General features: G+C 39.1%; 1 protein-coding gene across 1 annotated transcript in view; it reads left to right on the top strand.

The window, feature by feature from the left end:
* Positions 1–495: 495 nt before the first annotated feature.
* The window catches only part of LOC129439807 (uncharacterized), a 42,943-nt gene continuing 28,917 nt past the window's right edge, over positions 496–14,521 (top strand). The window contains exons 1-2 of the mRNA XM_055198620.2: positions 496–728; positions 6,873–6,902. Of these exons, the coding sequence (XP_055054595.2) occupies positions 707–728; positions 6,873–6,902 (52 nt within the window). The 5' untranslated portion in view covers positions 496–706. The remainder of the gene's footprint in view (positions 729–6,872; positions 6,903–14,521) is intronic.

Raw genomic sequence — 14,521 nt, 5'->3', positions numbered from 1 at the left:
TCTATCAATGTACATTTAAAAGATTCAGAACAAAATGTAAAACCCTTTATACCGTAATTTATAAAGCATCACGTTCTCCATAAGATGGCGCAATTGTACTTTAAATGGGACTGCGAATCAGGACCGTATGGTCCAACTGAGGTCAAGTGTATATTACGAAGAGCTCACAGCTGAGATTTAGTTTTACACACAGGCCACAGGTAATGCCTAAATAAATGTATTGGTTATTGTTGTAGGCAAACCATATTAAATAGAATCAAGTAAATTCAAAACATAAAGTTCCTTTATTAAAAAAAAAACTTGACAATTGTTTGTTTCATAAGATTAAAATGATACAGATGTGAACTATGTTTATAATAATACAATTGAAAAATATGAGTTAACGAAGACTTTCACACCTGTGCGCGACACGAAACGTTATTGGACACACCATCTTTTAGCCCCGTCCATATTTACAGTTTATGGAGTTTTATTGGTTTACGCTCACGTCACTCATGTCAGCACCACAGAAACACAAGCGTTCCCCAGGCTCATTGAAAACGCAAGCGGTACTTCATCCTTACCTTCGTGATGACTTTGAACAATTACGTTTGCTTCTCGCGACTTCAAATGTCGTTTGGTTAAGAGGGCATAAAACTGCAAACGCCAGAGGGGCTGATCAAGCCAGAAAAGAAACGGCGTGATTTGCTGGACTTAAATCTCTGTCATGTCGCTTCTGTGCGTGCGAGGTAAGTCCAGACCTGTTCATATTTGACATAAATTTATCTTTATCTCATTCTTTGTATATCACTTTGGTGTGAAACGGCGTCTATAAAATTCTTATAAAACGTAAAATACAAACCGAAGCAAATTAAAGCAACAGGTAAGAGAGTCGTTTAATCCAGAAATGATTTACATAGGTGCAACTTGCGTTGCATTAAAGTGTATCATGGATTTATTGATGTGTGCTTATGGTCTTAAGACGCTTAACGGGGTTTCCGGTGGTGTTATGGCTCGACAGGTACTGTGTGTGCACACTTGTCTTGTGCCCTAGTGTACAGTAGGCTTTAACTGTGCCACGACACTAAAAACATTTTCCTGGATTGTTCAACTTCATTCTGCCAGGATGTGGGTCTGTTTTTGTGATCTATTGTCCCATACTAAAAATTATGTGGGCTTTAGTATTTGGAGCAGTTTAACATTTTATTTAAGATTAGTTGTTATCTTGTCATTCATTTAAATGCAGTTTAATTTCAGGTTTGCACATTAGGCATTGTGTGCATTGAGCTTTCCATAAAAGTTCCTATATTGGTCTTTACACGCGCATATTTTAAAAAAGAATTAAGCTACATTTGTATTGGAAAATTGAATGCTTAACAGAAATATTAAAGGGATAAGGCTTAGTTTGACAAAAAAATGAAAATTAATTACCCCATGATTTACTCACCCTCAAGCCATCCAAGATACAGATGTATACATATGTCCAAAATACATATGTCCATCTTTCATACAAACCCATTTTTTTAAAAGTTATATTTTTTGGCCAGTTTTGACTTTTATTTAGCAGTGAGTTTTTAGGAGAGGACAGGGAAGTACAGGGAGGAGGGAGGGGTATGGGATCGGCAAATGACCACGAGCCGGGAATTGAACTGCGAAAGCACCACATGTCGGAGCGCTGCCCACTACACCATCCGCTCTGACAAGACAAACACAATTTGAGTTATTTTAGAAAATGTCCTACCCCTTCCAAGCTTTATAACGTACAAAAGAGGGTCCATGACTCTAAGGCCCAAAAGTACATCCATCCTTCACAGTAATCGATCCGTACTAATAACTAGCTTCCGTTAGCCAATGCGCATTATTTGTAGCGTACAATAGAGGTCTTCTCAAGTGAAATGTACCTGACCGGACAAGACCCAAATAACTTTTTACCCGAACCAATGTAGATGTGCATAAATTATTGTTTTTTAAAGGGGTCATAGCATGAAAAAACTTTGTTTTGGTAAACCATTCTCTGCAAGCATGTAAAAAATTAGCTCGTTCAGATTTCGCCCTGTTTTGTGACATAGGTAGCAAGTCCAAGTACAATAATACCGCCCTTAATCTGCACTATCCATCCATGACACTGCCATTTAGTGCAGAAAGAGAGAGGAAAAAAATAATTGTGCCGTGGTTGGATAGTGTAGATTAAGGGGCGGTATTATTATAATAAGATCCCCTTATGTCATCATAAGGGGAGACACATTTCAATGACCTCATTTTTCACATGCTTGCAGAGAATGGTTTAAAAAGTCAGATTTTCATGCTATGGCCCTTTTAAGAAAGACCCGACCCGAGACTAATTAGACCCGAGTTTGACCCGAACCAGTGGCAATTTCTTTTAACCCGACTTGACCCGAATGTAAACGGCACCAACGTGTATGCAGTCTGCAGCCCCGCACGCACCAGTCAGACAGAAAGAAACACCAATTTGGCTGGCTGCTCCATTTATTTTACTTTGTTATTTTACAATGACACCAAAGTAACCTCTAAAATGTATATTTCAAATTGATTGACAGGTCTGTCTCCATGAAAATTAACCTACCGCCAGCCACACAATATCGCAAGTGCTCTTGGCAAACAGAGGAGGGGTTAAAATGGACTCGACACCCCTAAGATTTTTCGGATCGTCTCAGGTCCGTTCAGCAAAAACACATTCATTTTAAGTTACCCGATGCCCGAGGCACACGTGAAACTTTTAGAGCCAAACCCGCTCGGTCCTGGGTCAGGGCTCGGGTTTTCGGATGTAAGGTTTTCGTATGTTAAGACTTCTGTCTAGCGTACGATGCATAAGATCCAGTGAGAGTAGACTCTTCCGAGAACTAGGGATGCTCTGATCGATCGGCCGCTGATCGGTATTGGCAGATAACATCATTAAATGCTAAATTTGCCGATCTCATGAACCAATCTTTATGTTAACTTTTGTCATCATAGGGCTCCTGAATGCCGCTGCAGTTATAGACAATTTTTACCCATTGCGAGCATTTTTATAACCCGTCGTTCATGTGCGACGTGCAGATTTGGATTTCTCTCTTTGCATTTACAGAGATATGTGTATTTTCTGTAAGGACGTGCTCCGGTCCTAATGCTGCGTTTACGCCAGCCGCGGTAGAGGCGTCAAGCGCTAGTGATTTCAATGTTAAGTCAACGCGTTGACGCGCATCTGGAGGTCTCGCGGCACAGATGAGGTGTTTGTCGCGGCACGGTAGACGCAATTCTGCCTCATTCGTCTAGTTAGCATGAATGGCGCGAATTGAGCGTCTGGCGAATTGAGCGTCTTTTTGTGCATTTTGCGTTTGATGCGAATTTGCGGCTGACGCCCGAGTTGAAATTGTATGTGAGCAGTCACCCGGAGCTATACGACACAAGTTCTTATTTCTATAGAGACAGGAATAAAAAGGACCTCGCTTGGAAGAGTGTCAGTGAGGACATTGGGCAACCTGGTAAGTTGTAAGTACACATTTCAACTTTGAGTCACTTGACGTTTATCGACCCGCGCCGTTTATTTTCCCCCTATAGTAAGGTGACCAAATACAAACCGGTAACTCACTCGATAAATGCACAATCAACATCAGCCATCTTGCAAACAGTCAACCACATAGCCCTTGCCCCTCCCACAAGAACCAGATTTTGCCTCTGACGCAAATGCTTGGCTTTTCCGCACGTCTACTTCACTATAGACGCGTGAATGCATTCAAACTGTTCAAATGGCAAACAAGGCACGGTAGACATGATTTTGACGCCTGAGACGCGGTTGGTGTAAACGCAGCATAACAGCGCGACACGTCTTCACATCCTCATCAAACAGCGTTACAACACATATCTATCGCGGACAATTGCATCCTCATGCCGAATGTTTATTATTTGCATGCGTTTTAAAGTTTTGAGCCTTTAAACTTTAATTTTCCTCACAGCTGCTCTCATCCGCGTACATCCGACGCACACACACACACAAGCCTGTCATCAGTGCACGTGAACAGAGCGATCTCTCTCACATCTTAAGGCCAGTTCACACTGGTCAGACAACTACCAACTCCAACAGACACCAACAGATACCAACAGACACCAACAGACAACCACATTCTAAAGTCTCATTTACTTTGATCCAACAACTGCCAACAGGGGTTTCACACTGGTCAGACAGACTCCAACAGATGCGTCTGTTGGAGTCTGTCTGACCAGTGTGAAGTGGCCTTTAAAGCTACAGTAACCTAATTCATCTCTAGATAAAATCACTCTCTGCTCTTCACTGAAGAACTGTTATACTTCATACGAATGCGTGTATATTTGATTCATGCAGTAAAGACTGTGAAGAATTGTATTTACATTACTTTTAACAGACATAAACCTTTTCAAAGGCATATTACAAGTTTTAAATGGGGATATTTTTCTTGCAAAATCGCATCGATTACCTTCAGAAAGCCTTTATTCACACTCTAGAGCCATGTGGATTACTTCTGCGAAGGATGCACTTTTTGGAGCTTGAAAGTCGTGGACCCTGTTATTTAACCATTTTATATCTTGGAAGAGTCAGGGCATTTACTAAAATAACTTTAATTGTGTTAGTCTAATAGATTATGGACATATTTACATCATTCATATATAACTTATATACGTGGCATATATATTGGAGGTTTTTGCCTGAAGGCAGGGGCGCTCAAATTGTTAGAAATGTACCTGTGACATGGAAAAGACTGAAAGCCCAATAATATTTCGTTTGATGTCTGTGTATGCACAAATTTCTGTGAGCTGTGCACACTGTGTGTCCCCTTAAAAAAATTGGTGCATGACGCCCCTGGACATGAGGGTGAGTAAAATATCAGGATTTTTTTTCATGTAAGTGGAATATTCCTTTAAACTGTTCAAGTGAGTTTCCTCTGTATAAATCTGCTTCAATTGATTTTCAATGTGTGGACAACAGTAAATTGCAGTTTAGTGAGGTCTTTTGTATCAGAGAGATCTGTCATGCCGTCAGCAGTCATGACAGGAAACATGTATAGAAAATGAAGAGACTGACATCTCAATGCTGAATGGAGAGACATTTTGTATAATAATGGTGCACAGTAAATACGATTTGCTTTTATCATAATGTTAAGGCCTTATTGTATGTAGCCTTTTGTACTAAGGTCTTGTTTACAGTAAAGTATTCTTTGTTTAGAAAAGTACAAGTGTAATATGCACAGCAAAGCGCTGTGCATATTCATGCCAATGCATTTGTAGGTTTCATTTACATTTGGATGGATAATTAAAAATTCAGTTAATGCTTTTTGTGATTTGTTCTCCACACATAGCCTACTGTAGAGAGGAAAACACACACGCAATGGGGAAAGTGATAAGTTAGAGGGATGTGTATATCATAATGCCTGTGTTGGGGGAGGACAGAGACAGACTCATTGTAATCCTTCAGCCATCTGGTGCAGCGTGTGTACTGTATGCGGCCACTGGTATATAACTCCGTAGCCTCCGTTCTCCACGTCTGACCAAAATAACACATTCAAAACTTGCAGGAAAACTTCACTGTCTAAACTTTGTTCATCAACCAATCTTCAAATCTCCACAGTCATTTGAAACCAGTCACCAAAGTGCATTGTCTTAAACTTTATGGCACTTTTCCATTGCATAGTACCCCACGGTTTAGGTCAGGTCAGCTCACCCTCCCTTTGGCTTGGTTAGCTTTTCCATCGAGTTTAGTAATACTTCGGAGTGGAAGGGATTATAGGCGTGTCGTTATAATTGCGCTGCCTACTACTGTGACATCATAAGTGAGAGCATTGTTGGAATGCATACATTCCCATACATTCATTTATTTCTCAGTCCGTCACAAAATTAAAATTGACCACCACAAATAGTTTATCGCGTTGTCTTACATGACAGTTTCTGTCCAAACCCCCATGGTGTCAGTCAAGTTGCATTTAAGCATATATGCGGACGTGAGCATCGCAAATGTGCCGCCACAAACTGCAAGTCTGGGGAAAAATTATATGGTGTTCCTGATTGTCAATATGTGGATGTTTTTCATCACTAAAAGGGAGTTTAGGAACTTACAGCAAAGCACAGATGACAACAGGTTTACTCGAGACAGCGCAAGCTAGCACGAAGGTAAAGCTAATCTTGTCAGACCAATCAGTGATCTACAGTGTTTTCACCTCACGTTTTGGTATCAGCTCGGCTCACTTGGAACCCCAACCGAGGTGGTACTAAAAAAAGTATCGGGTGCTACGTACTTTACCCAGTGGAAAAGCCTCCAAAAGTAAGCCGACCCGACCCAAACCGTGGTGTGCTATGCAATGGAAAAGTGCCATAGAGTGTAGTGTAAATATCAAAGTTGCTTTTTATCTTGTGCTTTAATATATTCATAGACTAGCCTTTCAAAAAGTACAAGAGTTCGTATTAGTACCTCAGATGCACATATTGGTACTAAACGTATACATAACTGTTACCTTGGGACCTTTTAAAAGGGTACTGCTGCCCCAGCGACAGCCATTTTTCTCACAATGTGGAGTTCAGTTACCGACCAAGTATGAAATATCACCCATGAAGAAATACATAGTTTATGTAAATCTTAATGAGATTAACCTGCAGGAAGCAATATGGGTTTACCAAAGCAAAAGCAAAGTCTTTCCATGTACCCCTTGAACCTGCTTAAGTACGCCCGGGGATCCATGTACCCGTGGTAAGAAATCAATAGACTATCAGAAAGCATTTGATAAAGAGACAAAAATTGTTACCAGCCAGGGGCCAACAAAAGAATGTTTTGTTGCTGTGTTTCGACACATTTTAAATGCAGAGTATATTATACTACTGCCAAAATTATGCTAACTTTAACTACTTGTCATTTTGTTTCTGTTTTTCAGTGAAAAAAGCCAAACTACATGGACCTCAAGGTAATGATCTGTTTACGTCATGACACAGTTGTGCTTGTTATAGCTCTACAATTACCCTGGTCTAAGAGAGGAAAAAATAAAACATAATTCAGTGAATTATCGTATTATCAAGTGTTTGGTGCTAAAATGAGTACGTGAATCAGACTCATGCTATGGCCCAGTTTGCCGTGGACTGGAAAAAACAGTGAACTGGTTTACTGGTTAGCCAGCAGGCAACCACTAGACCATCAGGGGATATTCAGTCTATACTCCAACACACAGCACACTCTTTAAACAGTTGAGATAGATGCATGTATAAAAGTAATATTTTTAGTTCTAGTCTGAGGTTTTAGCAGTTTAACACTACATTTTACAAGATAACAAGCTCCTACAGTGTGTAGTTCTAAGGTGAACTAGTTGCTGTTTGTTACTGATGGATATTCAAGAGTTTTATTTGAGTTTTTAAGCTGATGACATTGAACTGTTATAGTGGGTCAGTTATGATTGCCAGTATGCCAAATGAATCTATATAGGTACCTGAGCATCTTACTGTCTACTATTCATCTGTCCATTTGTGCAGTACACGTTGTTAATAAGCAGAATGTGATTGTCTCAGTTTGACTCTTATTGACTGCGTCTGGCTCTCAGTCTTCCTTTGCCACCCACACCATGAATCTGGGTTGTGTTTCCCAAAACCTTCTTAGCTCTATGTCGTTCTTAAGTTGTACCTTAGCTGTGCCTTATCATTAATACGTTTTTCCCTAAACGTTAGCTATACCTTATCTCCCCCAGTGACATGTCTTCAGGTTCGTGTTAACGCAAACAGCCAGCAGACGCGGAGTTAATGCGCTATTTGCAACGGAAGGCAACTGATATCAGTGATGACCCGCTGGCTTGGGGGGGGGGCAATGAGGCAAGATATTGGCCATGGTCAATCCGAAGACCGTAGCGTCCGGAGGTCGCATTTGCAAGCTGCATACGTCATCAAGACTGTCTTATTTCATAACGTTAACAATTATAAAGTTGACTATTATTATTTGTTAATCATACATTGTTGTAATATGCTTATGACTTGCAAATGTCTAAAAATGATAAACCAGGCTTGATGACATGCAGCCTGCATATGCGACCTCCGGAGGCTGCACCCTTCGGATTGAGAAACGGCCGTTCTCTCTTGGTCACTCAAAGTTGCGAAAAAGTCTGCGCAACCAGTACGCCATCAGAACGTGTTTTCAGTGCGGCTGGAAACATTATAACCCCAAAAAGGTTTCTAATTTGTTGTTTCATGAGTGGAAGTGCCAAGCACATACGCACAGTTGCTTCACATTTACTTCACATGTCGCGTCTAAAACCACACAAAAACGTGACCGCACCACTTTCCCCCTCTTCAAAGCGCATGGGCGCTTCAGAGCATCTTTCGTGGCTAAGTACCTAAACATTGCTTGACGCTGTGACGAGCACCCACCGGCGGAGAAAGAATTTGGCGCCTATGAACACGCACGTTTGTTAAAAATTATATATCTTATCATCGTTTACATTTTTCTATTTCAAAATATATCTATGCATTATGTATAAGACCTATATATAAGACCTATATATGCATCAATGTGCACATACGCGCATGCATACACAGAATTTTCGTTTTTGGGTGAACTATCCCTTTAACATTATATTAACAACAACTGTAGATCACAAAACAAAAAAACTTAAAGAAATGTGTCAGCAGAGCAAAAGGTCATGGGTTTGATGAATAACTATCCCTTTAAAGGAATAGTCTACTCATTTTCAATATTAAAATATGTTATTACCTTAACTAAGAATTGTTGATACATCCCTCTATCATCTGTGTGCGTGCACGTAAGCGCTGGAGCGCGCTGCGACGCTTCGATAGCATTTAGCTTAGCCCCATTCATTCAATGGTACCATTTAGAGATAAAGTTAGAAGTGACCAAACACATCAACGTTTTTCCTATTTAAGACGAGTAGTTATACGAGCAAGTTTGGTGGTACAAAATAAAACGTAGGGCTTTTCTAAGCGGATTTAAAAGAGGAACTATATTTTATGGCGTAATAGCACTTTTGGGAGTACTTCGACTCGGCGCAGTAACACCCTCCCTCTCCCATTATGAGAGGGAGAAGGGGAGCGGACTTTTCAGGCGAGTCGAAGTACTCCCAAAAGTGCTATTACGCCATAAAATATAGTTTAGAAAACTCTTTAGTTTGCTTTAATAAATGTGAAAAGTGCTCCTGTATAGCTCAGTGGTAAAGCCTTGTGTTAGCAGTGTAAAAGGTCATGGGTTCGAACCCAGGGAACACACATACTGATAAAATGTATAACTTGTACCACTGTAGGTCGCTTTGGATAAAAGTGTCTGCAAAGGCATAAAGTTAAAATGTACCTACAGTACTGATTCCCATCCCTTCTATCTGTCCATCTATCCATCCAAGTATAAAAACCATGTGCGTGCGTGCGTATGTGTTATGGAGAGTTTTAATGACCTAATAAAGGTGCTTGTAGATGTTTAATTCATGGTCTCTTGATTTACCTCATGTAGAGCTACTATTTCATAAGATATAAAAAAGAGAGAGAGACAGCAGCAGAGCATCAGTCTGTGCTTGACTCTCTGTCTGTATGACAGAGCATCCCAGAAATCTCATCTATTCCTAATAACAGCAAAATGCCTTTTCAGCTCAGTTTTCAACCCACAGCAGAGAATTCAATACAGTGTCAAAACCAAATGCAGTTTGACTCTGATTCTATTATCTTTGGCGCAGAGGGATTCTTACTGAAAGTGTAAGTGGCTCATTTTAGTTTAACAGCTGGAGATCCTTAATTGCATCAAATGAGGAAGCTTATTAATGACACTCGTGAAATATGGTGCACAAATTCCTGCATCTCCAGAAGCTTGAAAATGTATTGCTGTCCGGCATTTATTTAAGGATATGGATATTGCATGTCTCTTTTACACTGAATATGTCTAAAGTGTGTCTAAACTGGTTTTCTGTATGTCCTGTCACACTTTTAGGCTCTAAATTTTAGTCTCACATGTTTATTAGTCCAAAATTACAATTTTTTTTTGCTAAGTAATTTTTTTTAAAATTAAATATTCATCAGATAAGGAGTCCCCAGGAGCCCCTTTGTTATCTTCAACAGAAAATTTGTGAGCCCATTAATGAAATTTTGATCCAAAGTGGTTAACAGATGTAAAAAAGATAAAAGGTGGAGTATTAAAGTATTATACAAGACATTACAATTGGCTGTACAGTTTGACTTGTATATTAGTAATTATAGGTCTGGGAGATGATATTAATATTTGATAATTTCACCCTAGGCCCAGATTAGACCTTTTTCACAAAACCACCCCCCATTTCTATTCAAAGCTGACTCTCTCTGTTCCCCATTTAACATGTGCTTAGCAGTTTGGCAGCATCTCTGTAGTATTAGGTTGGCATAACCGAGAGGAAAGATTTATACTAGGGATGCATAACGATTAATTGCCAGAATAGTTTTTGTTTAAATCATATATGTGTGTAAACTGTGTATTATAATAATAATAATAATGTATATATATAAATATGCACACATGCACATATATATATATATATATATATATATATATATATATATATATATATATATATATATATATATATATATATATATAATGTATATATATATATATATATATATATATATATATATATATATATATATATAATGTATATGTATGTATATGTGTATATATATCTGTATATATATATGTATGTATGTATATACAGTTGAAAGAAAAAGTATGTGAACCCTTTGGGCTTACTTGGATTTCTTCATAAATTGGTCATAAAATGTGTTCTGATCTTCACAACAATAGAGAAACGCAGTTTCATGTTTTTATTGAACACAACATGTAAACATTCATAGTGCAGGGTGGAAAAAGTATGTGAAACCCTAGGCTAATGACTTCTCCAAGAGCTAATTGGAGCCAGGAGTCAGCCAACCTGGGGTCCAATCAATGTGATGAGATTGGATGTGTTGATAAAAAGCTGCCCTGTCCTATAAAAAACACACCCCAGATTTGAGTTTGCTGTTCTGAAGAAGCATTGTCTGAAGACCTACGATCAATAATTGTTGACTTACATAAAGCTGGAAATGGCTACAAAAGTATATCTAAAAGCCTTGATGTCCATGTGTCCACGGTAAGACAGATTGTCTACAAATGGAGAAAGTTCAACACTGTTGCTACACTCCCTAGGCGTAGTCGTCCTGTAAAGATGACTGCAAGAGCACAGTGCAGGATGCTCAATGAGGTGAAGAAGACTCCTAGAGTGTCAGTTGAAGACTTACAGAAATCTCTGGCACATGCTAACATTTTTGTTGACAAATCTAAAATAAGGAAAACATTAAACAAGAATGGACTTCATGGGAGGACACCACGGAGGAAGCCACTGCTGTCCAAAAAAAACATTGCAGCACATTTGAAGTTTGCAAAAGAGCACCTGGATGTTCAAAACATTCTGTGGACAGATGAAACCAAAATTGAGTTGTTTGGAAAGAACACACAACGCTATGTGTGGAGAACAAAAGGCACAGAACACCAACATCAAAACCTCATCCCAACTGTGAAATATGGTGGAGGGGGCATCATGGTTTGGGGCTGCTTTGCTGCCTCAGGCCCTGGACGGATTACTGTCATCGATGGAAAAATTAATTCCAAAGTTTATCAAGACATTTTGCATGAAAACTTAAGACCATCTGTCCGCCAACTGAAGCTTAACAGAGGATAGTCGATGCAACAGGACAACGACCCAAAGCATAGAAGTAAATCAACAACAGAATGGCTTCAACAGAAGAAAATACGCCTTCTGGAGTGGCCCAGTCAGGGTCCTGACCTCAACCCGATTGACATGCTGTGGCATGACCTCAAGAGAGCGATTCACACCAGACATCCCAAGAATATTGCTAAACTGAAACACTTTTGTAAAGAGGAATAGTCCAAAAATTTCTCCTGAGCGTTGTGCAGGTATGATCTGCAACTATGACTATAGTCAACCAGTATTAAACCCAAAGGTTCACATACTTTTTCCACCCTGCACTATGAATGTTTACATGTTGTGTGTAATAAAACATGAAAACGTATAATGTTTGTGCGGTATTAGTTTAAGCAGACTGTGTTTCTCTATTGTTGTGACTTAGATGAAGATCAGAACACATTTTACAACCAATTTATGAAAAAATCCAAGTAAGCCCAAAGGGTTCACACACTTTTTCTTTCAACTGTATATATATTTTCTGTATATAAAGTATTTATATTTATATACAATATAAATTATACATAAATATACAAATGTATAAACACATGTAAACATTTCTTAAATATATACATGCATGTGTGTGCATTTATTTATCCAAACTATTATACACAGTTCACAAACATATATGATATAAACAAAAACTTTTATTCTGCTATAGATTAATCGCGATTAATTGTTATGCATCCCTAATTTATACATATTTCTTACCTGTATTTAAATGTTTTGTTCTTAGTTCTGTGACAGCAAAAATCTCTACAAATTTTAATTGCATTTCTGTGCATGTGGTTTTATTTTGGTTTCTGCTTGGTCTGCTCACAGACTGGCTCTTCACAGACTTTTTCTGTCATCTCTATCCCTCCATCTTTCTCATTCAGCCCCAATTCTGCTCTTCATTATGATGGTCATATCGAGCAGCCTGTCGAAGCTGTGGCCCTCAGTACAGGCAGTAGGATAAAGATGGATCCTTAGGGACAGAGATTACAGAAACGGCCTGTCTGCAGAGAAAAATCGGAGGAATTCTCATTAAACTAGCATTACATGTCAAGAAAAGATGTCTGATTCTCACCTACATGAGATTTTTGACCCTCTATACTAGGTTCACATTAGTGCTAATGTATGCATGCACACTCTGAGGAAAATTGCAGTGGTTGCTCTTTGATGAAGCCCAGAGTTGTGGTTTAAGTAACGTTTAAGTGCCTTGGGAGAAGTAAAAATAGACAACTGTTGATATTTACAGTAAGAGTATACAACTCTCCATACATCTCACCGTGCATTAGTGCATCATTTGTGTTTTTTCTTGTGTTTGCCAATCTGTTTTTTCATTTGTTTCTCAAGAATGACGGTTGAGGTAAATTGGACCAGGGAAAGTGAAGGGCTGTAGGTGGATTGAAATCCAGGTACAGGTTTATGGATGGAGAATTGAACGGTTAAGATCACAACTCTACATTTGTCAGCCGTCCCAGATAATCTCGAGTGGTGAGATTGAGACATCCTCTTCTGGAACATTTTCTCTGGATCCTTCTATAAGGTTCATTAGACAGTGGACAGGACTGTGCTGGCTGAAATAAAATAAAATAAATCAAGTGGGGAAGCAAAGCAAAAGGTGGTGGTCAGGTGGAAACCTATGGGAATGGGAAACCTATTGAAAATATACATAAATAGATACAGGTCATTGAAAGAGCTTGATTATATTTTATGCAAGAAGTTTTCTGGAAAAAAATCCATATTATTCCCTGTGTAGTGTAGGATAATATGAAAAAAATTCTAGACTTTTTAAGCACACGTGTTAAACTGTTTGCTTTAAATGCTTATATTTTCTGTATGCAAATGTTGATTCATACCCAAATGTTTTTTTTTTGCATAGTAGTGTTTTACACATGAAAACGTCTCGGATTATGTATGTAACTGTTGTTCCCTGAGAAGGGAATAAGACGCTGCGTCTCCCTTGCCATACTTCCTGCGTCCCTGTAACGCCGTCTTTGGCAATATTTCAGATAGTGATATACTTCCTGGTTCCCGCGTCACCCTGTCTTTGTCGTTAAGTCTCACCATTGGTTGAATTTGATATACACATTCAGACACATTTACCCCTGGAGGCGTTCCCAAAGTGTCACCGCAGTGACGCAGCGCGAGTTCCCTCGAAAGGGAACTGTAACAATGTATCATTAAAGGTAACACGATGTAACCTTGCTTTCACTTGAAATGTGTCCCCACATTTAGTCCTTGAATTTGAGGGTATTGGACCTGGAAAGTCCTTGAAAGGTCCTTGAATTTGAAGTTAACTAAGGTGTGGGAACTGGGTAATGTTATTGAACATTTTCTTAGGGTGTTTTCAGACCTGAGCCTTTGCAATCGCAGACAGCTCGTAACAAAAAGAAGTTTATTATAACATAAATACCCACGAACAATGACAATAACTCAAATAATAAACGGGACAGACAAACACACCCGATGGTATCCGAAGATACACAATGAACCAGCACAAGACATCAGACACAATGGCATTGAATAGGGAAGAACTAAACTAGGGAACGAGGACAAACAGGTGTGGGGAATAAACTAATCATGAATAATTAACAAGGAAACAAGAGGGTGGGGTCAAGACTAATGACAGGAGAACACGAGGCACGTATAACACAACACAGGTTACGTGGCTCTCCACACAGACACAAGACAAGTATACGGGACTGTCAGGATCCTGTAACTAGAAACAAGACTTCAAGGCAAACACCACAATTTTTTTCAATATTTTACAATGTTCTTACTTCAACTTCGATGAATTAATACATGCATATCTTTTTTCAATGCATGCACTTTTAATCTTTGTACAG

The sequence above is a fragment of the Misgurnus anguillicaudatus genome, chromosome 22, assembly GCF_027580225.2.
Source record: "Misgurnus anguillicaudatus chromosome 22, ASM2758022v2, whole genome shotgun sequence".
In the NCBI taxonomy this organism is placed as follows: Eukaryota; Metazoa; Chordata; class Actinopteri; order Cypriniformes; family Cobitidae; genus Misgurnus; species Misgurnus anguillicaudatus.
This window is presented reverse-complemented; position numbering and strand designations above follow the sequence as displayed.